The following is a 27,281-nucleotide window of genomic DNA, read 5'->3' as shown; positions in this document are numbered from 1 at the left end:
CCGCTTACAGGGAACTTCAGTGCTCCTGCGATTATCCCTCTTGGAGGAGGGTTGGAAAGTGTGCCTCGGAGGCGCCTCCTGCTCTTTCAGGTGGCCTTCCGACTGCCGCATAGGGGTAGAAAATGCGGCTTTACATCGGGGTATTTTGGCCACCTGAAAGTACCTTATTTGTCATTTACTTGTATATGCCCTCTTTGCTCCTTGAAGTAGAAAATTAATAAATGGTGGGCCAAAGAAGTTTGAAGTATCTTCTATTTACAGTTGGGGAGTTTCAAACCCAGTTTCAACCATGATTGTTCCAGCTAAAAATTTGCTATCATTAAAAAAAAACCTGATCTATTGCTGTGTAGCTATCTTGTACCCATGTATCTCCAACAAAGCTATATACCTAATCACTATGAACACTCTTGCCACCTCCTTATTACTGTCCCCAGTTGATGTTAGGCATTCTGCAAGGTGCATTGCTTTTGCATTGCACCAGATGAAATTTATCCAATTCTATGTGACAAAATTTATTAATTATCAATAGTCCAATTTAACATCTATTGACTCATTTATAAAGCAAGCAGTGATGTATTTACTCTGAGTATGTGCTTTTAAATAATTCTGCCAGATCAGATTATATATGGCAAAATTTGAATCTGTTTGGCACTTTATCAGAAATTGTGAAAGTGAATTTTATTGTGGCTATCCACGAGGATGACTTGCTTTGAGATTCTGCAAGTTCTGAGGTAACTAACAAGGCCAATGTGGGAGTGATAGCTGTACTTAACTGAAATAAACTAAAGGGATTTTTTTTCACTGATCTGTGTAAATACATGTTATTTCTTGCAGAACTACCAAGTGGAAAATGTTTGAATTGCTGAAAATGCCAATTATAATCACAGTGCAGGTTGATGTGACGCTAGCTATTCTTACTGTCCTCGGAATTGGAAGCAGATTGTGGGGTCTGTGGTACCCAAAAGCTGTTGTGTAAGTAGATGTTGCTTGTTTGTATGGGCATTTTTTAAAGTAAGTTATCCCCATCTTCAGGCCCTTGTGAAATATACATAAGTGCTGGAGGAAAACAAAAGGCAGGAGGTGTTTCTGCTCTATGTCCTAGTTACCTCAGATCCTTGTGGTCCCCGTTGCTCTATTATCAAGGGTCATTTTATATGGTTATCTCAGAACAACTAATGTCAAAAGCATAGGTTTAAAGTTTGCATTTGTGACTGCTTTTTAAATTATGTTTTAAAAGTCAGGAAGGGCATATTTAGGAAGCAAAAAAAGTTATTGAGATAGCTTTGGGATAGGCTCAAATTTTAAACAGTGGAACAGGATATTAATAAGACCACAGCAACTTATTGGGTGATCAAAGATGGCCACTAGATGATTGCAAGGTCTTCATGTCATAATCTTAAAAAACTTGATGTGAATTGTAAAGTTCATATAACCACATATGATATTAAACTGATGGTTCATTGAAATAAACTATCAGCGGCCACATTACAGGGATTTGCATAGCTAAGGCAGATGACTCACCCAAATTGGATAACAGTCACCATCCCAGCAAGCAGTTAAAACCTTCAAGAAATGGTCATCTCTTTAAATTTGGAAAAATAACTTGATGATCTCCATTGTCGACATATTTTCTTTTTTTCTATTTGCAATAATTTTCCATACATTTCTAATGTTTCTCAACATTGTTTGAGTACTTACTTGGGATATTTTGTTTTTAATGTCCTATTGGAGAAAATCCCATGCTGTCATTTGCTTCTTTTGATTTGTTGGAGAAATTGATCATGTGCCGGGGCTAAGTTCACAGCTAATCTTCCATCTCAACTTCCCTTTTCAGCCCGCTGGCCTTGAGATTCGAAAGGAATTGAGTGTATGCTCTGTCAAGATCACAAACATAACTTCAATTTTGCTTATTAAATCTTTTAAACCAGTTCACTGGGATTTTAAGTACTTCATAGGATGTAGTTTTTCTATTGTTCTCCAGCAAAATTTTCCAAATCTACCACCTTATATTTTGGTGTCTACAGATTTTTGTATTACCCCTCTAATATAAAAACTGGTTCTCTTTATGTGTGGGTTCTATTAAGGCTGCATTCTTAGCTATGAAATGACCATCAAATAATTGCACTTTATAATCAGCCCAACCTCCATTGTTCAAAAGTTAGCAGTTTCTACATAACTTCTAACAAAGTTGTAGTAAAAACATAATGCCAGAGAAACTCAGCAGGTCAAACAGTGTTCTTTTTTTTTAAAAATTTTTAATTTTTCACACCATAAATCACATTAGCCATGATATACACTATTTCTTTTTCACACATATACAGTGACTTTTTCTCCCCCCCCTCCCTCCTCCCAAGCCACCCCCCCACCCCCCCCCTCTCATCCATTTTAGGTATACAATCTAGGTTGCATTAAGCCAGTCAGACAATGTTGTCATTCAACAAAAATACACCAGAAATTCTACTGAGTCCATTCTTTTCTTTCCTTCTCCTTCCATCAACTTAAGTAATGTTTGTCCCCGGTAGGTTTTCGCTATTGTATTTAATGTAAGGCTCCCATAATTGTTCGAATATTTCAATATTATTTCTTAACCTATATGTTATTTTTTCTAATGGAATCCATTTATTCATTTAAATTTAGTAGTTTCTTCCTTTTAATTTGGTTATGTATTCCATTAATATTTAAAGCCATATAGTTCAGCGTAGCCCTTTTATATTTTGTTTATCTTCTCTTTCCGTTTTTCCATCATTACCTTTCCTCCTTTTCCATTTCTGTTTTCTTATTTTCAACTCTTTATAAGACAACATTCCTACAACATCCAACATTTTCCTTATTCTCCTATTTCTATCTTCTTTATCCCCAATCTCCCCTTCACCTCCTGAGTTGTCCTTTATCCCTTGTCGGACAACCACATCTCCCCTCTCCATTTGGATTTGCGAATCCACTCGCAAGCGTCAACTGATTTTGCAGTGACCGCTATTTCCCCCCACCCAGCCCCCCCCAGAAAAGATTTCACTTTTCATATGTCACAAAGGTCACTCTTTTAATTCCCTTCTTATTCTCTCTATTCCATTACCTTCCCTTATTAATTCTTGTCTATACTATCTATATTTTCCTCTAAGTACAGATACATTCACGTATGCACATTGTCTCTATTCACTCTTATACCTCTTTACCCGCATACATATCAATCGTGATCATTTTTACTCTCATTACCCGTCTTCATCCCTCAGTCTATTTTTGTCTTTACCCACATACATATCAATCGTGATCATTTTTACTCTCATTACCCATCTTCCTCCCTCAGTCTATTTTTGTAATTATTCGGCAAATTTTCGTGCTTCTTCTGGATCCGAGAATAGTCTGTTTTGTTGTCCTGGAATAAATATTTTCAATACCGCTGGATGCTTTAGTATAAATTTATACCCTTTCTTCCATAAAATCGCCTTTGCTGTATTGAACTCTTTTCTCTTCTTTAGGAGTTCAAAACTTATATCTGGATAAATGAAGATTTTTTGCCCTTTATACTCCAGTGGTTTGTTGCCCTCTCTTACTTTTTCCATTGTCTTCTCCAGTACCTTTTCTCTTGTAGTATATCTTAGGAATTTTACTACAATAGATCTTGGTTTTTGTTACTCTATGTGCCCTTTCTATTTCCATTTCTTGCTGTAGTTCTGGACATCCTAGGGTCTTAGGGATCCACTCTTTTATAAACTCCCTCATATTCTTGCCTTCTTCATCTTCCTTAAGGCCCACTATCTTTATGTTATTTCTTCTGTTATAATTTTCCATTGTATTTATTTTTTGAGCTAGTAGTTCTTGTGTCTCTTTAGTTTTTTTATTAGATTCCTCCAATTTCTTTTTTAAGTCCTCTACCTCCATTTCTGCTGCTACTGCCCGCTCTTCCATCTTGTCCATTTTCTTTCCCATTTCTGTTAAGGTCATATCTATTTTATTCATTTTCTCTTCTGTGTTGTTTATTCTTTTTCTTAAATCATTAAATTCCTGTGTTTGCCATTCTTTAAATGACTCCATGTATCCCTTAATAAGAGAAAGTACCTCCTTTATCTTGCCTTTCTTTTCTTCTTCTATTTCACTGTACTCTTCCTCTTCTTCCTCTGGGTTGGCCATCTGTTGTTTCTTTGTTGCCCTTTCCTTCTCTTCTTTCTTGTTTCTATTGTCTTCTGTGGTCTCTTCTAGCTGCAGGTGTTCTGCAGCTGTCGTTGCCGGCTGTGGAGATCGACTCCCCAGCTGGTCCCCCCTCCCGTCGGTGTGTTTTTTTTCATGCGCGGTTGCGCACTTTTACTCGGCTCTGTGAGCCATTGTTGTAGTTCTTTTTCTACCGACCTGAGGTAGCGGGCTCCTCTCTCCACAGCGGGCCTCTTCGGACAGGTAAGGCCTTCACCTTTTTCCTCCGTTGTCTTCTCTTCCTCTCTTCTTACCGTTGATTTTGATTTTTCTTTTTTTGTCGCCATCTTCTTTCCACCTTTATACTCACTTTTCTGTAACTTTTATTTCTGTGCCTTTGTGTTTTCCTTTGTTTTTCCCGACTTTTCTGGAGAGGGCTGGAGTTCACTGTCCGTCCACTACTCCATCACGTGACTCCTCCGGTCAAACAGTGTTCTTTATGTATCAAAGATAAAGATACTTAACCAAGGTTTCGGGCTTGAGCTCTTCATCAAGGTATGACAAAATGTAAACAGGTGCTCAAACAAAAGGGTTGTTGGGGGGGGGGGGGGGTGCAGGGGTAGGAGCACAGGCCCAAAGGCAGGAGATAATTAGACAGAGTAGTATTGCCTAGAGGCTATAGATTAGGAATTAATTGTCTGTCTATTATTCAGCTATGCCCTGTAACCTCATTTTGATGCTGTTCCTGAAGATGATAAAAATGGAGCAGATCACACCCAAGTGTGATTCTTTTGTTAATGCTGAATCACTTTTTGAAATGGCCCTTGTTCCTTCCAGACTGGTTCTTCAATTCCAATTTGATCTGTGATATGCCTAGTGTAACCCAACTTCAATTTCAGAAGGGAGAAACAAATTTTCTGAAAATTAAAGAAAATGGATTGTTTATAGAATAGTCTTCTTGCTTGATTGTCTTTCAGAGCTGTTAATTTGAGTTAGCGAAATGGTTTTTGAGTTCCACGATTCAGCAATTACTACAAGGAGTTTGTGACAGAGTATTTTTAGAATTAAAAAGATATAAACTAGTTTCCTGTATGCCAGTCCTTGTATAATATTTTTGGGGGAAGAAAAATCTTTGAATTAAGCAGTTAGCTATTTTTATTATAAATAATTAGTTGAATTAACTATAAGATATAGGAGCAGAGCGGAGTTGTCTCCGCTCCATCCTCAACATTCATTGGAGCGACATCATCCCTAACATCGAAGTACTCGAGATGGCAGAGGCCGACAGCATCGAGTCCACGCTGCTGAAGATCCAGCTGCGCTGGGTGGGTCACGTCTCCAGAATGGAGGACCATCGCCTTCCCAAGATCGTGTTATATGGCGAGTTCTCCACTGGCCACCGTGACAGAGGTGCACCAAAGAAGAGGTACAAGGACTGCCTAAAGAAATCTCTTGGTGCCTGCCACATTGACCACCGCCAGTGGGCTGATATCGCCTCAAACCGTACATCTTGGCGCCTCACAGTTTGGCGGGCAGCAACCTCCTTTGAAGAAGACCGCAGAGCCCACCTCACTGACAAAAGACAAAGGAGGAAAAACCCAACACCCAACCCCAACCAATCAATTTTCCCCTGCAACCGCTGCAACCGTGTCTGCCTGTCCCGCATCGGACTTGTCAGCCACAAACGAGCTTGCAGCTGACGTGGACATTTACCCCCTCCATAAATCTTCGTCCGCGAAGCCAAGCCAAAGAAAAGAAGGAGCAGAAATAGGCTATTCAGCCCATTGAGTCTGCCTCACCATTTAATCATGAGCTGATCCATTTTCCCACTCTGCCCCACTGCCTGGCTTTCTCCTTATAACCTTTGATGCCCTGGCTAATCAAGAACCTATCAATCTCCGACTTAAATACACCCAATGACCTCACCTCCATAATAGCCTGTGGCAACAAATTCCAGATTTACTGCCCTCTGGCTGAAGAAATTCCTCTGCATCTCTGTTCTAAGCAGACACCCTTCAATCCTGAACAAAAACTTTCAAAAAATTCTGCCACATCACTAAAGATTCATAACTACAGAAATGTAAATCTGAGGAGAGCAAGTACAAATTGACCTAATTTCTTGTCCATTTTCCCTTGGTGCTCAACCCAAAATGTTTTTATCTGTAATCTTGAAATGCAGTGCCAATACTGGTATCTGAGAGAACAAGAATGAAAGTGAATAACAGGAAGATTAGCAGTGGCTTTTGTCGATATAACAAAAAGATAGAGTCATGCAACTTAGAAGCAGGTGCTCTGCCCAGCAAGCCGATGCCTGCCATCGATTGACACTAATACAGGGTACTATGTTTTAACATTTTTACTTATTTCTAATGTTGCATCATAATTGCTTGGGAAAAATATATTATCAAAGCATACTGCCAAAGTTAGAACATTAGCTACCAACAAAGTTTTAATAGATAATTTAAAAACATTTTTGCAGTGTGATATTAAATTGTAATTTAATCTGTATGTTGGATGCATCATGAAACCATTTATTAATCAAGCTGGCCAATGCACATAGCTCAGTATTTCCCTGTTCCTCAGCAGTTCATTGATTATGGCATCCAACATCTTTTCCCAGGTTTGATGAAGTTTATTATGGACAATTTGTTTCGTTATACGTGAAACAAATGTTTTTTATTGACGACAGTGGACCTCCCCTTGGTCACATGATTCTGGCTCTTGGAGGTAAGGAAACTAGCTTCTGAAGAAAAGTTTTAAAATAATAGCAGCATTACCCACCATCCTTGTACCACTAACAATTAAAATAATTAAAGCCTACCTGCTTGAAGAATATCAAATAACTTTTTTAAGTTGCTGCTAATAGATCTAATATGGGGGTATATTTTTGTTCATGTTATTGTTCTTTGGCTCTGTGGGAACCAGATTATTGACTTTTCTAAGGCTTATTCATAAATTAAAAAATGGACTGACAAGAATCTTTTAACACATTATTTGTTCATGGGATATGTTGCTGAAATCCCAACATTTATTGCCCACCCATAATGACTTGAAATGAGACAGTCAGGAGTCAAACACCTTGGTCTGGAGGCATGTATTCACCAGATTAGATCAGAATAGCAAATTTTTTTCCCCTGTAGGATTTTGCTGAACCAGATACATTTGTAATGACAATCTGATAATTTCATAGCTACAATTATTGAGATGATCATTTTTATGAATTAATTGTGTTTAAATTTGAACATGTCTTTCTGAATCACTAACTAGCACCTTAATTCTAATGCTACTAGGATATTGTTTACATCTGGTCATCATGGCAACAAAAGCTTGTTAGTCCAGGGAAAATAAATGAGCAGTGTTATTATAACACACATTGACATATTGGTTTTAAATGAGAAAATGACCTGCAAATAATGCAGTCTGATTTTGAGGATCCAGGTAACTTAAAAACATTCCAACCCAAAACAGCAACAATTCTCAAACCCAAGTCCTAGAATGACCAGAAAAAATACAAGCTGAGTGGCTTCTGGCCTTCCTGAGAGGACCCTGCCTTAAAAAGAAAATTAATTTCTATTATTATGCACTAATACATCTGTGACTTGAGGCTATGTAATGAGTAGAATAGATATTTTTATCAAACCACATCATTAGCTGTTTACTACATATGCATAATTTTTTCTGCCTTTGCCTCTGTGTTATAACCTTGTTTATAATATAATGAAGAGGCCAACCCTTTTCGTTTATTGTGATATGTATCTTGACAACAAGTTTATTGTCTGGGTGAGAATCTTTTTTCTTGACCTAAGTGTTAATAAATATCCTTGTATTTCCAGACTTACTCATTCTTCACAAATAAAAATAAAGTGAAACCCCCAAGATAATGCGATCATTGGGGTCCATAAAATCTTATCTTGATAAATGGCGGGGTGGGGGGGGCGGTCACTCTAAATTGGGGTTTCACTGTTTTTCCCTGTTTAATTTGCGTACCTACATCATTTCCATTTCTCCTTTATTTGGAACATACCAGTTATTCTGCATACATTTTAAATCAATGTGGGAGCCTGATGTTCATGTGGTGCTGCTGGGAGTCCGACCTCCGAGTCCAATGCCTAATTGCGTTATATCAGGGTGCGTAAAATCGAGGTTTCACTATACACTTAAAACTTCCCCTGAGCCTACTTGACCATTTAATTGTCTCAAGAAATTCCAGCAGTGATACACAGTTTTTCATTGTTCAGTGTCTGCTTTTGTAATTTGAGCTGGGAACTCTTGACTTTTCCTCTGTATCTATTCAACTGCAGTGCGTATTGTTGGTGGTATATACTGCAGCCATGATGTGCCAGTGGTAGACAGTGAGTGTTTAGGGTATGGGAATCACTTGCAAGGCTAGATTTGTTGCTATTTGTTCTTGAAACTGATGGCAAACCTCTCCCTTGAATTGCTAGTGAAAATACTCCCATAATTTTGTTAGATGCAGGGTTTACAAAATTGAATCCAATAACTATGAAGGAGCAATAGTACTTTTCCAAGTCAGGATGGGGTGTGATTTGGCGAACTTGCAGGTGATGTTTTGGAAGAGCTATTGACATAACTTTAGCAGGCATTTGCACTGCATTTTGCATGTAGTTTACATTGTGTACCAGTAGTGGAGAGAATGAATATTAGGAAGACAAATGGGCTGCTTTGTCCAGGGTAGTATCAAACTTCCTGAGTGTTCTTGATAGCGCACTCCTTCAGGCAAGTGATGAATATATCATCACATTCTTCGATTGCGTTTCATGGATTTTGGAAAGGCTTGAGGGAAGCAGGAGTTGAGTAACTACTGCAGCGCACCCAATCTCTTATTGCATTTAGTTTTATTAGGTCTTTATTGATTTCTTGTACTGGTACATACTACTTTGGTATCAAGAGCAGTCATCGCAGGGGCGATGCAGTTGGCTGTTATAGTGTTTGAATCTGGGGTTCGAATCTGAACTGTCTATAAGGAGTTTGCATCTCCTCGATGTGTCTGCTTGGGTTTCCTCTGGGTACTCCAGTTTTGCCCACCATTCAAAGCATGCTGGGGTTGTCGGTCATTTGGGTGTAATTGGGCAGCAAGGGCTCGTCGTGGGTCAATAGGGCCTGTTACCATGTTGTATGTCTAAAATGTAAAAAAAAAACAATCTAGCCACAATGTTTATGTGGTTACCTTGGTTAAATTCTGTTCATTGGTGACCCCCAAATGCTGATGGCAAGGGACTGTAATATTGGTAACATAATTGATTCTTAGGAGTGAGTTTGTCAGATTTTGTTTTTGAATATGGTCATTATCCGGCAAGATATTTCATTTTCATAGATTTAAATATTTATTCATTCATCGGTATATTTTCTCTTTTGCTACCTTATGGCAGAGGAAAATGTCGGTGATAAAGCAACTGAAATTGATTTAAGGCTCATACACTGCCTGATAAGCTCCTGCACTCATGTCATGGGGCTGGATGATTGACATCAACAACCATAACTATATTTCCAAGAAAATATCAATTCTTATTGATTTTAGTTTTATTAGAACTCCTTGATCTTTTTATTCTTTCAAATATTGCCTTGGTATCTAGAACAGCCGCTCTTACCATATCCCTGAAAGTTAGCTCTGGTTACTCATTTAGAACCAAGAATGTGGTCTCAGGCTGAATCAACTTAGTGAAACCCAAGCTGAACAGGTTATGTCTGAGTAATTGTTGCTTGATACCACAGTTGATGACACCTTGCATCATTTTTATTGATAGTTGACAGCAGACTTGAAATGGACTAGATTTACTGCTTTTATGGAGAAGACACGTTGGATTAGTTTTCCACTTGTAGCGGGGTCACTACCGCTACAGCCAGGTTATAGCTCACGGTTGTAGCTCCCGGGCTGCAGCTTGAAACTTGCTGAGGAAAGAAGACACGCATGCTGGTAGAGTGAATTCGACAATGCGTTTATTCAGGTGCAGCTCTGCCTTTTATAGTGAGCTCGGCCGCGTCACCATCGGGGCGTGTCTTGAGTGGGCCAGCCACCGATTGGTCATTTCCAGCATCCGGGCCCTCATTAGGGGCCTGTGATCCACCGGCAGTGGTTGGCCAGTTTCACCGTTCCTCCAGCGGCCTATAGAAATGGGAATCTCAGCCCATGTGAGGTCTTGTCGGTCGCTGCATTTGACAGCCATTTCTGGTGTTGGTGCGTGGCATGGGCTGCGGGCAGCTACACAACCCCCCCTACCCCCCCAAGAACCGACGATCGGGGCAGAGTTCTTAGGAGGCCATCCCCTGCGCCATGGGGTCAGATGGATGTTGGGCTGATCAGAGTCTAAGTAGGTTGGTTTCAACTGGTCGATGGTAAAAGTCTCCTCTCTCCCATTAATGTCCAGAACACAGGTGGAGCTGTTGTTTCTTATGAGATGGTATGGCCCCTCGTAAGGTCTCTGGAGAGGTGACCAGTGTGCCCCGTGCTGAACAAGTACGTATTTACATTCGACCAAGTCCTTGGGGTTGTATGTGTGGGGCTGGCCGTGGGGGTCTAGGCTTGGTGGGGGCCAGGGTGCCTAGGCACACACGAAGCCAGGACAGTGTGGTTGCTGGGGGCTCCCCTAAGTCCTTAGAGGTCATTACAAATTTGCTCGGTATGACCAGGGGTGCGCCGTAGAGCAACTCAGCGGAGGATGCCTCGAGATCCTCCTTGGGTGTGGCTCGAATTCCCAACAGGACCCAGGGAAGCTCATCAGCCCAGTTAGATCCAGTAAGCCTTGCCATTAAAGCTGCCTTGAGGTGTCTGTGGAAACTCTCCAGCAACCCATTGGCTTGCAGGTGATGTGGTGTGGTGGAGTTGGGTCCCCAGGGCATGGGCTAAGACGGTCCACAGACTAGAAGTAAATTGGGCTCCCCTGTCTGAAGTCAGGAGTTCGGGGACCCTGAAATACGTTACCCAAGTGTTGAGTAGGGCCTCTGTGGAAGCTTTCGATAGTGGCACCGTTTCGAACTGGTGACGTGCAGGCTCAAATGTCTGTGGTGGGGGGGACCTTGATGTGGGTCTGAATTTTGGACGACTAGCAATGAGGACAAGTTCTGGCCCATAGTGTGTCCTCTTTGCAGAGGCCGTGCCAGACGTACCTGCTCGTCACCCCATCTTAACAGTAATCCTTTTTATATAACCATATAACCATTTACGGAGCGGAAACAGGCCATGTTGGCCTTTTTTAAAACATTTTTAAAATTTTTCACACTGTGAATCATGTCAACCAAAATACGTACAAACGTTTCTCAATAAATATACACAGTGACCTTTTCTCCCTTTTTTTCCCCCCTTTCCCTCCCTCCCCTCTACCTACTCCCCCCAAAACCCATTGGTATTCAACATATACAATACAATAAAACCATAAAACAATAACTTCACACAAAGGAAAATAAAGAAGAAAAATGCGTCGTCTATTTATTACACACTAAATCTAGTCGTTTTGTCTTCTTATCATTTTCATTTTAGGGGATGGAGGTCCTAGGCATTCTCTCTCTGATATGTTCCATGTTTGGTTCCCAAATTTGTTCAAACATTATGACTTTATTTTTTAAATTATATGTTATTTTTTTCAATGGAATATATTTATTCATTTCCACGTACCATTGCTGTATACTCATGCTCTCTTCCCTTTTCCAAGTTGAGATTATACATTTTTTTTGCTACTGCTAAAGCTATTATAATGAATTTTTTTGTGCTTTATCCAATTTGAGTCCTTATCCTTTACTACTTATGTTTTTTAAAATAAATAACTCTGGTTTTTTTCGTATTTTATTTAGTATCTGATTTAGTTCTTCCCAAAACGTATTCACCTTCGCACATGTCCAAGTTGCATGTAATGTTGTTCCCATTTCCTTCTCACAGCGAAAACATCTACCTGATAATGTTGAGTTACATTTTTTTAATTTTTGAGGAGTAATATATACCCTGTGTAGCCAATTATACTGTATCATACGTAACCTTGTGTTTATTGTATTCTTCATAGTTCCAGAACATAACTTTTCCCATACTTCATTTTTTATCTTTATGTTTAAATCCTTTTCCCACTTCAGCTTAGGTTTATAGTTTATTTCATCATTCTTCTTATCTTGCAACTTAATATACATGTTTGTTATAAATCTTTTAATTATCATTGTGTCTGTAATCACATATTCAAAGCTGCTTCCTTCAGTTAATCTCAAGTTGTTTCCCTTTATCCTTTAAATAAGCTTTCAATTGATGATATGCAAACATTGTACCATGAGTTATTCCATATTTGTACTTCAACTGTTCAAATGTTAATAAATTATTTCCCAAAAAACAATTTTCTATTCTTTTGATTCCTTTTCTCTCCCATTCTCTAAAGGAAAGGTTATCTATTGTAAAAGGCATTAGCGGATTTTGCATCAATAATAATTTTGGTATTTGGTAATTATTTTTTTTTATCTAAGTGGATCTTCTTCCATGTATTAAGTAAATGATGCAATACTGGTGAGTTTTTATATTGCACCAGTTTTTCATCCCACTTATAAAGTATATCTTCTTGTACCTTCTCGCCTATTTTATCTAGTTCTATCTTAGTCTCGTCTGGTTTTTCCTTTGTCTGGTAAAAATCTGATAAATACCTTAATTGGGCGGCTCTATAATAATTTCTAAAATTTGGTAACTGAAAACCACCTTGATTATACCTCTCTGTTAATTTATCTAACGCTACTCTTGGTTTCTTCCCTTTCCACAAGAATTTCCTTATTGTTCTCTTAAGGGAATTGGTAACGTTTGAAATAAGTATTGTATCCTTGGGAACACATTCATTTTAATGCAGCTCACCCTCCCTATCAACGTTAACGGCAGTTTTTTCCAATGTTCTAAGTCTTCCTGCAATTTCTTTATTAGTGGCTGATAATTTAGTGTGTACAAGTGGCTTAAATTATTATCTAACCTGATCCCTAGGTATCGGATTGCTTGTGCTTGCCATTTAAATGGTGATTCTTTTAAAATTCTGTATAATCTGCGTTACTCATTGGCATCACTTCGCTTTTATTTGCGTGGATCTTGTACCCCAATATTTCTCCATATTCCTTCAATTTCTTATGTAATTCTTTTATTGATATCTCTGGTTCTGTTAATTATACTATAATGTCGTCTGCAAATAAGCTAATTTTATACTCCTTTATTTTTATCCCTTTTATTTTATTTTCTATTCTTATCAGTTCTGCCAAAGATTCTATTGCAAAGGTGAATTATGAGGGGGATAGTGGACATCCTTGTCTAGTTGACCTACTTAATTTAAATTGGTTCGATACATATCCATTTACTGCTACTTTCGCCAATGGTCCATTATACAATGCTTTAATCCAATTTATATATTTTTCTGGTAGACTGAACTTCTGTATTACTTTAAATAAGTAGTTCCACTCTACTCTGTCAAAATCTTTTTCTGCGTCTAAAGCAACAGCCACTGTTGGTTTCTTATTTCCTTGAACTGCATGAATTAGATTAATAAATTTACAGACATTGTCCGCTGTTCGTCTTTTCTTAATAAATCCAGTTTGATCTTGTTTTACTATTTTAGGTACACAATCGGCCAATCTGTTTGCTAATAATTTCGCTATTATCTTATAGTCTGAGTTAAGTAGAGATATTGGTCGATATGATGCTGGTGTTAATGGATCCTTCCCCATCTTTGGTATTACTGTAATTATTGCTGTCTTACATGAATCTGGCAAGTTTTGTGTTTCTTCTACCTGGTTCATTACTTCCAGGAGAGGAGGAATTAATAACTCTTTAAATGTTTTATAAAATTCTATTGGAAATCCATCCTCTCCTGGTTTTTTATTGTTCGGCAGTTTTTTTTAAATATATCTTGTACTTCCTCTATTTCAAATGGTTTTATTGGTTTGTTTTGTTCCTCTTCTTGCAATTTTGGCAGTTCAATTTTAGGTAAAAATTCCTCTTTTTTGTCATCTTTTCCCTTGTTCTCAGTTTGGTATAATTGTTCATAAAATTCCTTAAAATTTTCATTAATCTCTGTTGGGTTATATGTAATTTGTTTGTCCTTTTTCCTTGATGCCAATACCATTCTTTTAGCTTGTTCTGTTTTAAGTTGCCAGGCTAATATTTTATGTGTTTTTTTTCTCCCAGTTCATAATACTTTTGCTTTGTTTTCATTATGTTCTTCTCCACCTTGTACGTTTGTAATGTTTATTTTTTTAAAACTTTATTTAAGATTTTATAACATGAATAAAATAGAAGATTACATTTAAAAAAAAGATAATAAAATTACAGTACCACATCGGTAAACTAAATAAACTAACCCCCCCAATGATTATTACACAACATTAATAACCTAACTTAAAATTAGTTTACCCCCCCAAAATAAAGAGTGAAGAGTTAATAAAATGAACAATATATACAAAATATATAGGAAAAAAAAGCCCACTTACAAAAAAAGATAAAACATAACAAGAAAAGATACTAGCAAAAAAAGTTATCAATACTAAAATATCACACTTAAAAACATATTTAAAGCAAACTTAAATGCAAACGGAGTCCACTTTGACCTATAAAAAGACATCCTATCCTGAATTGAAAAAGATATCCTTTCCATAGTCAAACAAAATTTCATCTCCAAATACCACCTATCTAAAGTTAATATATTTCTATCTTTCCAAGTAAGTGCTATACATTTCTTGGCCACAGCTAAAGCTAAATAGATAAAGGAAATCTGATAATCCTTTAAACCTAAATCAATTAGTGATTGCATATTCCCTAATAAAAATATATTAGGATCTAATACAAGACAGATATTATATAAACTATTAAGTATAGATTGAATACCTTTCCAAAACTGTTGCAATCGATCACAAAGCCAGACAGTGTGCAAAAAAGTATTAGCCGTCTGGTCACAACGAAAACAGCAATCCGACTTACTAAGGCCAAGCTTTTTTAGTTTCTCCGGTGTTAAATATAACTGATGTATAAAATTATAATTAATCATCGCTAATCTAGCATTAATTAATTTCCGAATACTCTTCTGGCAAATTTCCATCCAGGCTTCTTCAGCTATTGTAAAACCTAAATCTTTTTCCCATTTCAATTTATCTTTATCCCAATCTTTTTTACTTTTGGTTTCTTGTAAAATACAATATAAATCAGATATATATCCCTTTTTTGGTATTGAAAGTACATATTCCTCAAAATTAGAATCAGGCAGTAAGATCATATCTGTTTTACAAAAGATCTTAATTGATAATACACAAATACAGAATTTCCACTAATACCAAATTTTCTTTGTAATTCATCAAAGGAACAAAAACATCCCTCAGAAAAACAATCAGATAAGTTTTTTATTCCTTTCCTTTCCCATTGTTTCAAGGTGATATTAGAGACTGTAAAAAGAACAAGTTGATTATTATATAATGGCAATCGTCCAGACCATTTATTTTTGAGCCCCAATTTGTTAAGTTTACTGTAATGTTTCTTATTTTATTTTTTTGTCAACCAAATTCTCTCCTTTTCGTTATATCATCCCTTTTTACTAATTCCTTTTCTGTATTTACTATCTCCCTTTCCAACTGTTCTGTTTCCTGATTGTTTTTTTTAAACTTTATTTAAGATTTTATAACATGAATAACATATAGAATTACATTAAAAAAAATAAGAACAAAATAATAAAATTACAATACAGTATCAGTAATCTAAATAAACTATACCCTCCCCAATAATTATTACATATTAATAACCCAACTCAAATTAGTCCAACCCCCCCTTTCCCCCCCAAAATAGAGTGAAGAATTAATAAAGTTAATAATATATGTGAGAAAAAAAACCCACTTACAAAAAAAACAAAAACATAACCGATTAAAATACTAACAAAAAGAAAAGTAATTAATACTAAGATATCAGACTTAAAAAACATATTTAAATCAAACTTAAATGCATATATTTAACAAACAGAGTTAAGATGAAACATATATTTAACTCAAACTTAATATAAAAAATTAGTAAAGTTAGTAACATTGTCTATCAAAAATTCTTAAACAATAATCAATTCTTTAAAAAAAATTGTAGCATGAGAAAAAAAAAATGAAAAAAAAACTTTCTCTATAGAGATAAACCTTCACCAAATATCAACTAACTTCGCATCTATCATCATCTTTCTTTCTTTGGCTTGGCTTCGCGGACGAAGATTTATGGAGGGGGTAAAAAGTCCACGTCAGCTGCAGGCTCGTTTGTGGCTGACCAGTCCGATGCGGGACAGGCAGACACGATTGCAGCGGTTGCAAGGGAAAATTGGTTGGTTGGGGTTGGGTGTTGGGTTTTTCCTCCTTTGCCTTTTGTCAGTGAGGTGGGCTCTGCGGTCTTCTTCAAAGGAGGCTGCTGCCCGCCAAACTGTGAGGCGCCAAGATGCACGGTTTGAGGCGTTATCAGCCCACTGGCGGTGGTCAATGTGGCAGGCACCAAGAGATTTCTTTAGGCAGTCCTTGTACCTTTTCTTTGGTGCACCTCTGTCACGGTGGCCAGTGGAGAGCTCGCCATATAATACGATCTTGGGAAGGCGATGGTCCTCCATTCTGGAGACGTGACCCATCCAGCGCAGCTGGATCTTCAGCAGCGTGGACTCGATGCTGTCGACCTCTGCCATCTCGAGTACCTCGACGTTAGGGGTGTGAGCGCTCCAATGGATGTTGAGGATGGAGCGGAGACAACGCTGGTGGAAGCGTTCTAGGAGCCGTAGGTGGTGCCGGTAGAGGACCCATGATTCGGAGCCGAACAGGAGTGTGGGTATGACAACGGCTCTGTATACGCTTATCTTTGTGAGGTTTTTCAGTTGGTTGTTTTTCCAGACTCTTTTGTGTAGTCTTCCAAAGGCGCTATTTGCCTTGGCGAGTCTGTTGTCTATCTCATTGTCGATCCTTGCATCTGATGAAATGGTGCAGCCGAGATAGGTAAACTGGTTGACCGTTTTGAGTTTTGTGTGCCCGATGGAGATGTGGGGGGGCTGGTAGTCATGGTGGGGAGCTGGCTGATGGAGGACCTCAGTTTTCTTCAGGCTGACTTCCAGGCCAAACATTTTGGCAGTTTCCGCAAAGCAGGACGTCAAGCGCTGAAGAGCTGGCTCTGAATGGGCAACTAAAGCGGCATCATCTGCAAAGAGTAGTTCACGGACAAGTTTCTCTTGTGTCTTGGTGTGAGCTTGCAGGCGCCTCAGATTGAAGAGACTGCCATCCGTGCGGTACCGGATGTATTAGTCACATAAACCACCATCTTAAAACAAAATTCAAATCTCATTAAACATTGTACAATTCAATTTTAGTACTCTTCCACCATTTTTCCCTTTTACTCTTGAATAATTATCCAATAAAAGCTCCAATACCACATTTAAATATCCCCAATCATGACGCTAAAATTCAGATATCCAAATAATAAAAACACATCTACAACGAAATCTATATCCTCAACAAATAGAGCATAAACCACAAACAAAATTCAAGCCTCATTAAGAATTATACAATTCAATTTATAACTTTCACCATTATTCCCTTCGTTCTATAACTAAAATAGCAAAATAATATACACCAGAATTACCACTCCTTTCACCTTAAAGTTAAAGAAAAAATATAAAAAAAACCTTATCCATCCCATTCACATTTAAATTTCAAATATTCCTTATCTACTGAATAAACTTTACAAAAAAAACACATCAATTTTTAGTTTTTTAAACAATCAAATACTTTCTTATGCTTTTTTTTATAAACACAAAAAAAAACCCTTCACTCTTTAATCTAATAATACTGTTTCCTGATTGTAATCCTTTTTCATCTTAGTCACATAAATTATTATCTGCCCTCTAATGAAGGCTTTCATTGCATCCCATAATATAAATTTATCTTTCACTGATCCTGTGTTTATTTCAAAATATGTTTTAATTTGGTGTTCAATAAACTCCCTAAATTCCTTTTAAGTAGCATGAAATTTAACCTCCATCTATATGTTCTTGGTGGGATGTCCTCCAGTTCTACTTCTAATAATAGGGGTGAATGATCTGATAGTAGTCTAGCTTTATACTCAGTTTTCCTAACTTTCCCTTGCATATGGGCTGAGAACAAAAACATATCAATCCTTGAGTAAGTTTTATATCTACTCGAATAATATGAATATTCCTTCTCTTTTGGGTGCTGCTTCCTCCATATATCCATAAGTTTCATTTTCTGAATTGATTTAATCATAAATTTTGCTACTTTATTCTTATTACTTGTTTTTTTTCCCAGTTTTATCCAACATTGGGTCCAAATTAAGGTTAAAATATCCTCCTAACAATATATTTCCTTGTGTGTCTGCAATCTTCAAAAAAATATCCTGCATAAACTTTTGATCCTCCTCATTGGGCGCATATATTGAGCAAATTCCAAAATTCTGAGTATATCTGACATTTTATCATTGCATACCTCCCTGCCGGATCTAATATTTCCTCCTCTATTTTAATTGGTACATTTTTGTTTAATAGTATGGCCACACCTCTAGCTTTTGAAAATTATAAGATGCTGCCGCTACGTGTCTTACCCAGTCTCTCTTTAATTTGTTATGTTCCACTTCAGTTAGATGTGTTTCCTGCACAAATGCTATATCTATTTTTTCCTTCTTCAATAAATTTAGTAGCCTCTTCCTTTTAATTTGGTTATGTATTCCATTAATGTTTATAGTCATATAGTTGAACATGGCCATCTTATATCTTATTTATATTTCTTTTCCACCTCTTCGTCACCTCCATCCCCCTTTTCCCCATTTTCATCTCTTAGTTTTCTCTTATTAAACTTAATGAATGACAGCACATTTAAAACATAAAGTACCCCCGCATTTCCCACACCCACTAATACCTTAACCCCAAAAGTACCCTCCCACTCTGAGTTGCCCCTTATCCCTTGGCGGGCAACCACAATTACCCTTTTCATTTGGATTGTAATCTTGCTCGCAGCGTTAACTGATTTTGCAGTGACGGTTCTTCCCTTTCCCCCACCCCCCAGCCCTCCCCAGAAAACACATTTTTTTAAAACACATGTAACAAAGCTTTTTTTTCCACCCTTACTTCCTTCCTTTCCTTCTGTTTTCCTTCTTTAGTTATTTACATATACATTGTTTTTACATCTTTATATATACTTTATCGCCGTTCTTCATTCTTATTACACCTCTTAATCTCTTCTTCTGTCCCGCAAACGTTCTGCGAATTCTAGCGCTTCCTCTGGATCCGAGAACAGTGTGTTTTGCTCCCCGGGTGTAAATATTTTAAGCACAGCTGGATGTCTTAACATAAATTTGTAACCTTTTTTCCATAAAATCGTTTTTGCTGTATTAAATTCCTTCCTCCTTTTTAAGTGTTCAAAACTATGGGTAAAAAAAATATTTTTTGACCCTTGTATTCCAATGGTTTATTGTCTTCTCTAACTTTATTCCTTGCCCGTTCCAGTATATTTTCTCTTGTTGTGTATCTCAAAAATTTTACTAAGATGGATCTTGATTTTTGATGTGGCTGTGGTTTCAGAGCTAGTGCTCTGTGAGCCTTTTCCATTTCTTCCTGTATTTCTGTCGTTCCCAGGACCTTTGGGATCCATCCTTTTATAAATTCCTTCATGTCTGTGCTTTCTTCACCTTCCGTCAGGCCCACTATTTTTATGTTGTTTCATCTACTATAATTTTCCAACATATCAATTTTCTGAGTTAACAACTCTTGTGTCTCTTTAATTTTTTTTGTCACTTTCTTCCAATTTTTCTCTTAAGTTAATTACTTCCATTTCTACAGCTGTTTCCTGCTCTTCCACATTCTCTACTCTTTTCCCTATTTCTGTCATTACCAGTTCTAACCTTTGCATTTTATCTTCTGTTCTTTTCATTTTCCTTTTAATTGCATTAAATTCTAATGATAACCATTCTTTTAGTGACCTCATTTGTTCTTCAAAAAAAAACTTTATCTATATTCTGTCCATCAGTTTTACCTTCTATTTCTCTTTGTCCATTAATTTTACCTTCTATTTCTCTTTGTCCATCAGTTATAACTGATGGACAAATCTTGGTCTTCTTCTTCTGTGTTTGTGACTTCTTCTCTTCTTTGTGTCTGTGTCTCTTCTGTTTTTCCTGTGGATCTGCTTGCACCTCTTTGTCTGCCTCTTGTTGCTGGGCCTCCCCTCTTGGGCTACTCCTCTGTTGTGCCTCCTGCCGTTGATCTTCTTGCTGGTCGTCTCTCTGTCTCTCTCCCACATCGCTCCCTTCTCTCCTGCCTTTCTTGTCTTCCAGCTGAGCGCCCTGGTGTTGGGTGTCCCTCAGCTGTTCGCTCTGCGGCTGTCTGCTTCTCTGCTGGGCCCCCCTCCCACCAGTGTCCTCTTTTTCCCTTGTTTCCGTTGGTTGTGCACTTTTGTTTGGCTCCGAGAGCCATTTTTGAAGTCCACCGGCAGATGAGTCGCGACTCCACAGGGCAGGCACTGACCTCAGGGGTCAGGCGCTCTTCGCCACCACTGCATCCTGTTCCTTCGTGCAGTTAAGGCCTTCTTTTATTTTTGTTGTGCTTTGTCTTTTTCTAACTTTTTTCCTGTTTTCCTGGAGAGGGCTGGTTTTCATGACCGGCCATTACTCCATCATGTGGCTCCTTCCTTAACAGTAGTCCTGATTTCAGGGGGAGCCAAGTTATGGACTGAGTCAAACACTGCCTCCTCCATGCGGCTTGAACAAAAGGGCGAGGTTTACCTGTCAAGGTGTTGCAGAGCTGCGTGCAATTGCCAGGGGCAATCTGGATGTCCTCCAGGTGTAAGCCAGTGAGCGCTGTCCGGTACTCTGGAATGTCAGGGTCTGCCTGCTGCACCTCCGCCAGGGCCATATAGTCGATGCCAGGGTTAGGGTTGTGTACTGCCAAGATAACCGGCTCGGATAGGGCATCGACCACTACATTGGATTTCCCGGCTATATGCTCACTGTCTGTAGTAAATTCAGAGATGTAAGACAGGTGCTGCTGCTGCCTTTGTGACCACGGGTTTGTAGTCGGTGTAAATTTTGAACTTCCTGCCCTCCAGGAAGTATCGAAAGTGCAAAATTGCCAGGTGTAAGGTGAACAGTTCTCTGTCAAAGGCCTTGTACATGAGCTCTGGTGGCCCGAGGTGTTTACTGAAAAAGGCCAGTGGTTGCCAATGTCCACCTTCGAGCTGCTCGAGTACACCCCTGATCGCTGTGCTGGAGACGTCTGTGGTGAGGGCGGTCAGGTTGTCTCTCCTGGGGTGCACAAGGAGGGTGGCGTTGGCTAGGGCATTCTTAGTCGCTTGGAAGGGCTTGGTGGCCTCTTAGGCCCTTTGTAAGTTTTTATTGGGCCCTGCCATGAGGGGAAAGAGTGGGCTCATGAATCATGCCACTGCAGGTATGAACCGGTGATAGGAGTTGGCCATACCTGCAAACTCCTGTAGCCCTTTCACTGTTGAAGGCATGGAGAATGAGCATATAGCTTCCACCTTCGCTGGTAATGGTCTGGGCCCGTGACAATCGATTTGATGAGCCAGGAAATCGATAGTCTCTTGGCCAAATTGATACCTGGCTGGATTGATGGTGAGGCCAAAATCGATCAGACTGGAGAACAGTTGCTGTAAGTGGGTGGCATGCTCAGTGCAGGTGTGGCTGGCAATTGGAATGTCGTTGAGGTAGATGAATGCAAAGGGAAGATCCTGGCCCACCGTGTCCATCAACTTCTGGAAAGTCTGAGCCCAGTTTTCAACCCAAAGGGCATGCGGAGGAATTCAAGTAATCCAAAGGGGTTATGTTGGCCGTCTTTGGAATGTCATTTGGATGAACCGGAATTTGGTGATAGCCTCTGATGAGGTCCACCTTTGAAAATATCCGTGCCCCCTGTAAGTTCGTAGTAAAGTCTTGAATATGGGACTTGGGATACTTGTCCAGAATGGTGGCCTCAATGAGGCGGTGGTAGTCACCGCACGGTCTCCATCCACCCGCTGACTGGTGGACCATGTGGAAGGGTGAGGCCCAGGGGCTATAGGAGCACCGCATAATGCCTAGTTCCTTCATTTAAATTTTTTTTTAACTGGCCAAGTTAAGTTTGTCAGGGGGGAGGTGGCGCTCCCTGGCATGGAGGGCAGGGCCCTCAGTCATGATCTAGTATCTCACTCCATGTTTGGGTTCTGCCAAATGGAAGTGAGGCATGGTGATGGTGGGGAAATCCATAAGGATCTTGACGAACTTGGTGGCATTTCTCACTGAGTGCAGGTGGGGGTTGGTGAGCTTGGTGCCGTTGAAGGAGAGCAATTGGAATGTCCGGGCATGTACCAGTCGACGCCCTTTGATGTCCACCAGGAGGGAGTGGGCCCTCAGGGTCGACACCTAAAAATGGTTTCTGCACTGCTGCCACAGTGAACTTCCAGGTGAACTGGCAGTCCCCGAAGCAGAGGGGCATAGAATGGGTGCCGAACGTTTGGATAATGGAGCTGTTTGTCGCTCAGAGTCCTTGGCCCATTTTGCTGCAGCGAGGCTCAAGGCTGGTGGGGGGGGATGATGCTGTATTGTGCCCCAGTGTCCACTAAGAAGCGTCAGTCTGACAACTAGCCCTGGATATGTAGGAGGCTATGCAGTTGGCTGGTGTCGCAGCCATTAACGATGGTCAGCCTGTTTCCCTGGAACATGTGGGGGAGTGGCATCGCTGGGCATCAGAGCTCACTGTTGATGATAATAATAGTGCAGCTCACCGGTGGGGCATCTCATTCAGTTTGTCGATCAGTCGGATGGTCAGTCAGATGGCCAGTTAGTGTTCTTCGTGACTGGCGCTGTTGACATGATGTCGTCACCTGGTCAATTGAAGCACAAGTATCCCTCTTCGCTGCCCATAGCACATCTGCTCGGGTGGCTGCCTTTCTGAGGTCCTCGAAATTCTCCACCACGATGAGCTGCTTCTCCAGGAATATTTTCTGGAACAGCAGGCAAGAGGTATGGCCATTGCAGAGAACGAGCATGTTGTTCATGAGGGCGGATGGGGCCCTGTCCCCCAAACTGTCAATATGCAGCAGACAGGCAGCGCGCTCGCGCTTTGAGAGCCCGAAAGTGCAGGTTAGTAGCTCTTTGAAAGCCACATACTTTCCTTGTTCTGGAAGTGGTGGGGGGGGGAAATGGCTGCTGTAGGAAATCGATAATCTAGCTGCCGTGTCCTGGTCGAGGGCACTGACCACGTAGTAGTAGCGTGTGTTGTCCTTGGAGATCCTTCGAATGTCAAACTGCACCTCAGTTGCTGGACCCACACCTGTGGTTGGGCGCTCCAGAAGCAGGGCAATTTCAACACGATGGCATTGATCTCTGGTTGTTGCTCCATCGTCGGGTCTAAAACACCGTTTGGACTGGTTGGGACCACCACTGTAGCGGGTTCGCTACTGCTACAGCCAGGTTATAGCTCACGGTTATAGCTCCTGGGCTGTAGCTTGAAACTTGGAGAGGAAAGAAGACGTGTATGCTGGTAGAGTGAATTTATTCAGGGGCAGCTCTGACTTTTATAGTGAGCTCAGCCATGTCACCACTGGGGCGTGACTTGAACGGGCCAGCCATTGATTGGTTGGTTCCAGCATCCGGGTCCCAATTGGGCCCCTTGTGATCCGCTGGCGATGGTTGGCCAGTTTCACCATTCTACTGGTGGCCTATGGAAACAGGCGTCTCAGCCTGTGCGAGGTCTTGCTGGTCGCTGCGTTTAACAGCCATTTCTGGTGTTGGTCCAAGGCGTGGGCCATGGGCTGCTACACACTCTTGTTAAATACAAGTTTTGTAAATTCACTGGAGCAACTTCGGAGAAAGTGTGGCTAGTTCTTGAGCACCGGTCTTCAACACTACAACTGGGATTGTTCTGTACTAAAGCTTTTTCAATGTTCATGCCCTTTAGACTTTTCTAGATATTGCCTGAAATTAAATTAATTAGACTACGATTGTGGAGTCAGGAGGAAACTGAGATGGAAATCTATTCAGCACTTTGGTTGAAGGTGTTGAAAGTGCTTCACCATTGTCTTTGACACTCGTGTTTTGTTCCACCATTATCGAAGATGCAAATGTTATTGAAGCTCCCTCCTGTTTGCTAATTAATTGTCCACCACATCTGGCTGTGACACCACTGAAGTGCTTGGATCTGATTCTTTGGTTTGTGGAATTGCCTGACTCTATTGAATGTTGCTTGTGTTGTTTAACACATTTACTCCTGTGATACCTTGCCAGGTTGGCAAATCAAACTTTAGTTGTATGTAGTGCTTTTTTTTTCACATGAATATCCAAGTTTGAAATACAAGATCATATTTTTTGCCATTCAGAACATTGTTAGTGCCGTGTAACACAATTGTCTGAAGAATGACTTTGTCTTCTCAAATGTTGTATGATGGTTACTTCAGCAAACATTTTTGTGAATGAGTATATTGACAACAGATAGATTGGTGAAGACAAGGTCAAAGTAATTTTAGCCCTTGTGTTGGTTTTGTTACTACTTAAGGAGGTTTCCTTCACATCTCTGCCTGCTTGTTTGATAGTGTCTCCCTTGGGTTGTGGATGATGAAGTCCATTGGAGTCAAATGAATTATGTGGAGAATGTTTTTATGCTCCTATTTGACAAATCATCAGTTAACGCTGAGGATTCCCAGAGCATTTCGACTTTGCTGCAGATCACTGTATCATTACTTCTTTGGGTGAGACAAGATGCTTGTTGTGATGAAGGGCCATGGCACTTTTTTGCATAGCATTAATCATTCATGCCTGTATGGTATGGCTCAGACCTAGATGACTATTTATGCTCAGTTACACTTTGGACAATAACTTTGAATATAGACCCTTGTAAAAATTAAAAATATTCATAGGGACTCTATAAGCACCTTAAATCACCAAATAGGAGTTGAGAGAGAGAGGATTTAACTAATAGCGTGGTTCAAGATGTTCTACGGTCTTACGATAGAATATTAGATGGCATATAATTCAAGTTGAATGGTAAAGGGAATTGTTAAAGGTGATGCATTGCCAGTAGATATTGGTGAGGGAAAGGGTTAAAGTTTAGTGCCACTGAAAATGGAAAGATGCTGGTTAATTTAATCTTGATTGAGTTAGTTTGTCCAGGGTGGAGTCTGGGAGAAAATTCATCCTTTGTTTCTGGAAGTATTTAAGGAATAGTTGAGGACTTCCATGGCAGTAGATGTAAAATTTGAAGGAGAGAGGGTGTATTTTGGCACTGGAAGTAGATGCTCTTGGGGAATGACTGGAGATGTCTTAAGTTATGAACCATGCAAAAGAATGGAATGATTAGGCATATTGAAGGTGGCAGTTACAGAGAGCACTCTGGTCAGAGAGTAGCATGGATTGTGGAGGGTCATGTGGCTTCTTGGTCTGGAATTTGGTGGGAATGTGGATTGTGGATTCATGTGACCTCTCTGGCTCGAGCCTAGTTGGAAGTCACCTCACCTGCCAAACAAGTGTTAGATTTGTCCACCTGTGAAGTTGATGTATGATTGGCCTTGGCAACTGATGTGTGATTGGTCCTCCAGGTGCCTGTCAGTGATTAGATCTGCTTACAGGTGAGGCTGATGGACATTTGGTCCTCATAGATCACATGGATGGGTCTTGCATTGAAAAAGACAAGCATGTGCCTTTTCTGGCTCTCTCTTTCTTTCTTTGTTGCTGCTGAATGGAGACCATTGCTGAACTCCAGGCTGCAGGTCATGGGCAAGCTCCGGAGGGCTGAATGCAATGGGCCTATCCTGGATCCTGAGGTGTGGGCAATGCTGGAGACCAGGTTCATTTGATATACGATAGAGAGTTTGTGGTACTGTACATTTAACCCATGTGTTTCCATTCGGGAGTTGAGAATGTTTAGAAGTGAATTATTTGCACCCGATATGTAGTTATTTGTGTGTTATGGATGTGTATGCATTCGTTAGTTGTGACCATTGTTGAACTCCAGGCTACAAGCCATGGGCAGTTTCAGAGGGCCAACTGCAATGGGCTCATCCTTGAGCCTGAACAGCAGCAACACTGGAGATTAGGTTCATGCATATGTACTCATTAAGTTACGTGGTATACTTTGCCTGTGGGTGGTGGGTGCTGAAGAAGTTTAGCCCTTATTTCTCGATTTCTAGTGCCTGTGGGTGCTGAAGAAGTTGAACCCTCATTTCTCGGAATACCATGCCTGCGTGCTGTAAATGTTAGTCTGTCAGTGTGTGGCCTTTTTGTGAATTTCCCTACGTGTAAATAAAGACCACTGTTTGTTCATACATGTGTCCAGCCTTGATTCTCTTTGAACCCGTTGAATCTATTCTTAAACACAACATTGACGTTAGTAATTTTTTAAAAACGTTGGACTATGTGAGAATATTATGGAAGAGGTGATTAAATATGGTAATTCAGAGAGGAGCAGGACCTTGGGCAGGATTTATTTGACGTTTTAAGTGGCCATGTAGACTGCTGGCAGCAAAGATCTGTATGTACCAAAGTTTCTCTTCTGGTTATTACGAGTGACTCAACGCAAATTCACGTGTATACAAAGGATTAGCGTGTCTTGATCAAAATCTCTTTGAGATTCAGGTACATGAAAGACAGGTTTCAAAGATCATCTACCAATGAATTGTATCTTAGTGTGGGATTTAAATAATATGGCATCAAACTGTGCAGTTTGGTAATGGGAGTATGTGTTTGATTTTTAATGTACGTCATAAATAGAAAGTTAAAATTGCTGTTTAGAAACTTAAGAATGGATAAACAGAGGGAAATTGGGGTTCAAATCCATACATCTCTCAAGGTCGCCGCACAGATTGATAGGATAGTTAAGGCCTATAGATATTGGGCTTCATTAATAGGGAATTGAGTTCAGGAATAGAGAGGTCATGTTGCCACACTTTATTGTGTTCTGTTCTGGTCACCTTGTTATAGGAAGGATGTGGAAGCTATGAAGAGGGTGTAGAGGAAATTTACCAGGATATTGCCTGGATTGGAAAACAAGTCTTAAGAGGCAAGGTTAGTAAAACTGGAACTTTTCTTTTTGGAGCATAGAAGGATGAGAGGAGACTTGATAGAGGTCTCGAATAGTGGTTGTCAACCTTTTTCTTTCCACTCACATACCACTTTAAATAATCCCTATGCCATCAGTGCTCTGTGATTAGCA

General features: G+C 39.8%; 1 protein-coding gene across 11 annotated transcripts in view; it reads left to right on the top strand.

Moving 5' to 3' along the window:
• The window catches only part of pomt1 (protein-O-mannosyltransferase 1), a 90,134-nt gene that overhangs the window by 725 nt on the left and 62,128 nt on the right, over positions 1-27,281 (top strand). For 7 of the 11 annotated variants that reach the window (XM_069918518.1, XM_069918532.1, XM_069918541.1 and 4 more), the window contains exons 2-3: positions 835-972; positions 6,746-6,852. In XM_069918518.1, the coding sequence (XP_069774619.1) occupies positions 835-972; positions 6,746-6,852 (245 nt within the window). Of the gene's footprint in view, positions 1-834; positions 973-6,745; positions 6,853-10,511; positions 10,601-27,061; positions 27,134-27,281 lie in introns of those variants that run through there. The other 4 variants (XM_069918557.1, XM_069918550.1, XM_069918569.1 and 1 more) reach the window with 4 other exon arrangements.

This window comes from Narcine bancroftii, chromosome 1, assembly GCF_036971445.1.
Source record: "Narcine bancroftii isolate sNarBan1 chromosome 1, sNarBan1.hap1, whole genome shotgun sequence".
In the NCBI taxonomy this organism is placed as follows: Eukaryota; Metazoa; Chordata; class Chondrichthyes; order Torpediniformes; family Narcinidae; genus Narcine; species Narcine bancroftii.
Note: the sequence above shows the minus strand (reverse complement) of the source record. Positions and strands in the feature narration are given on the sequence as shown.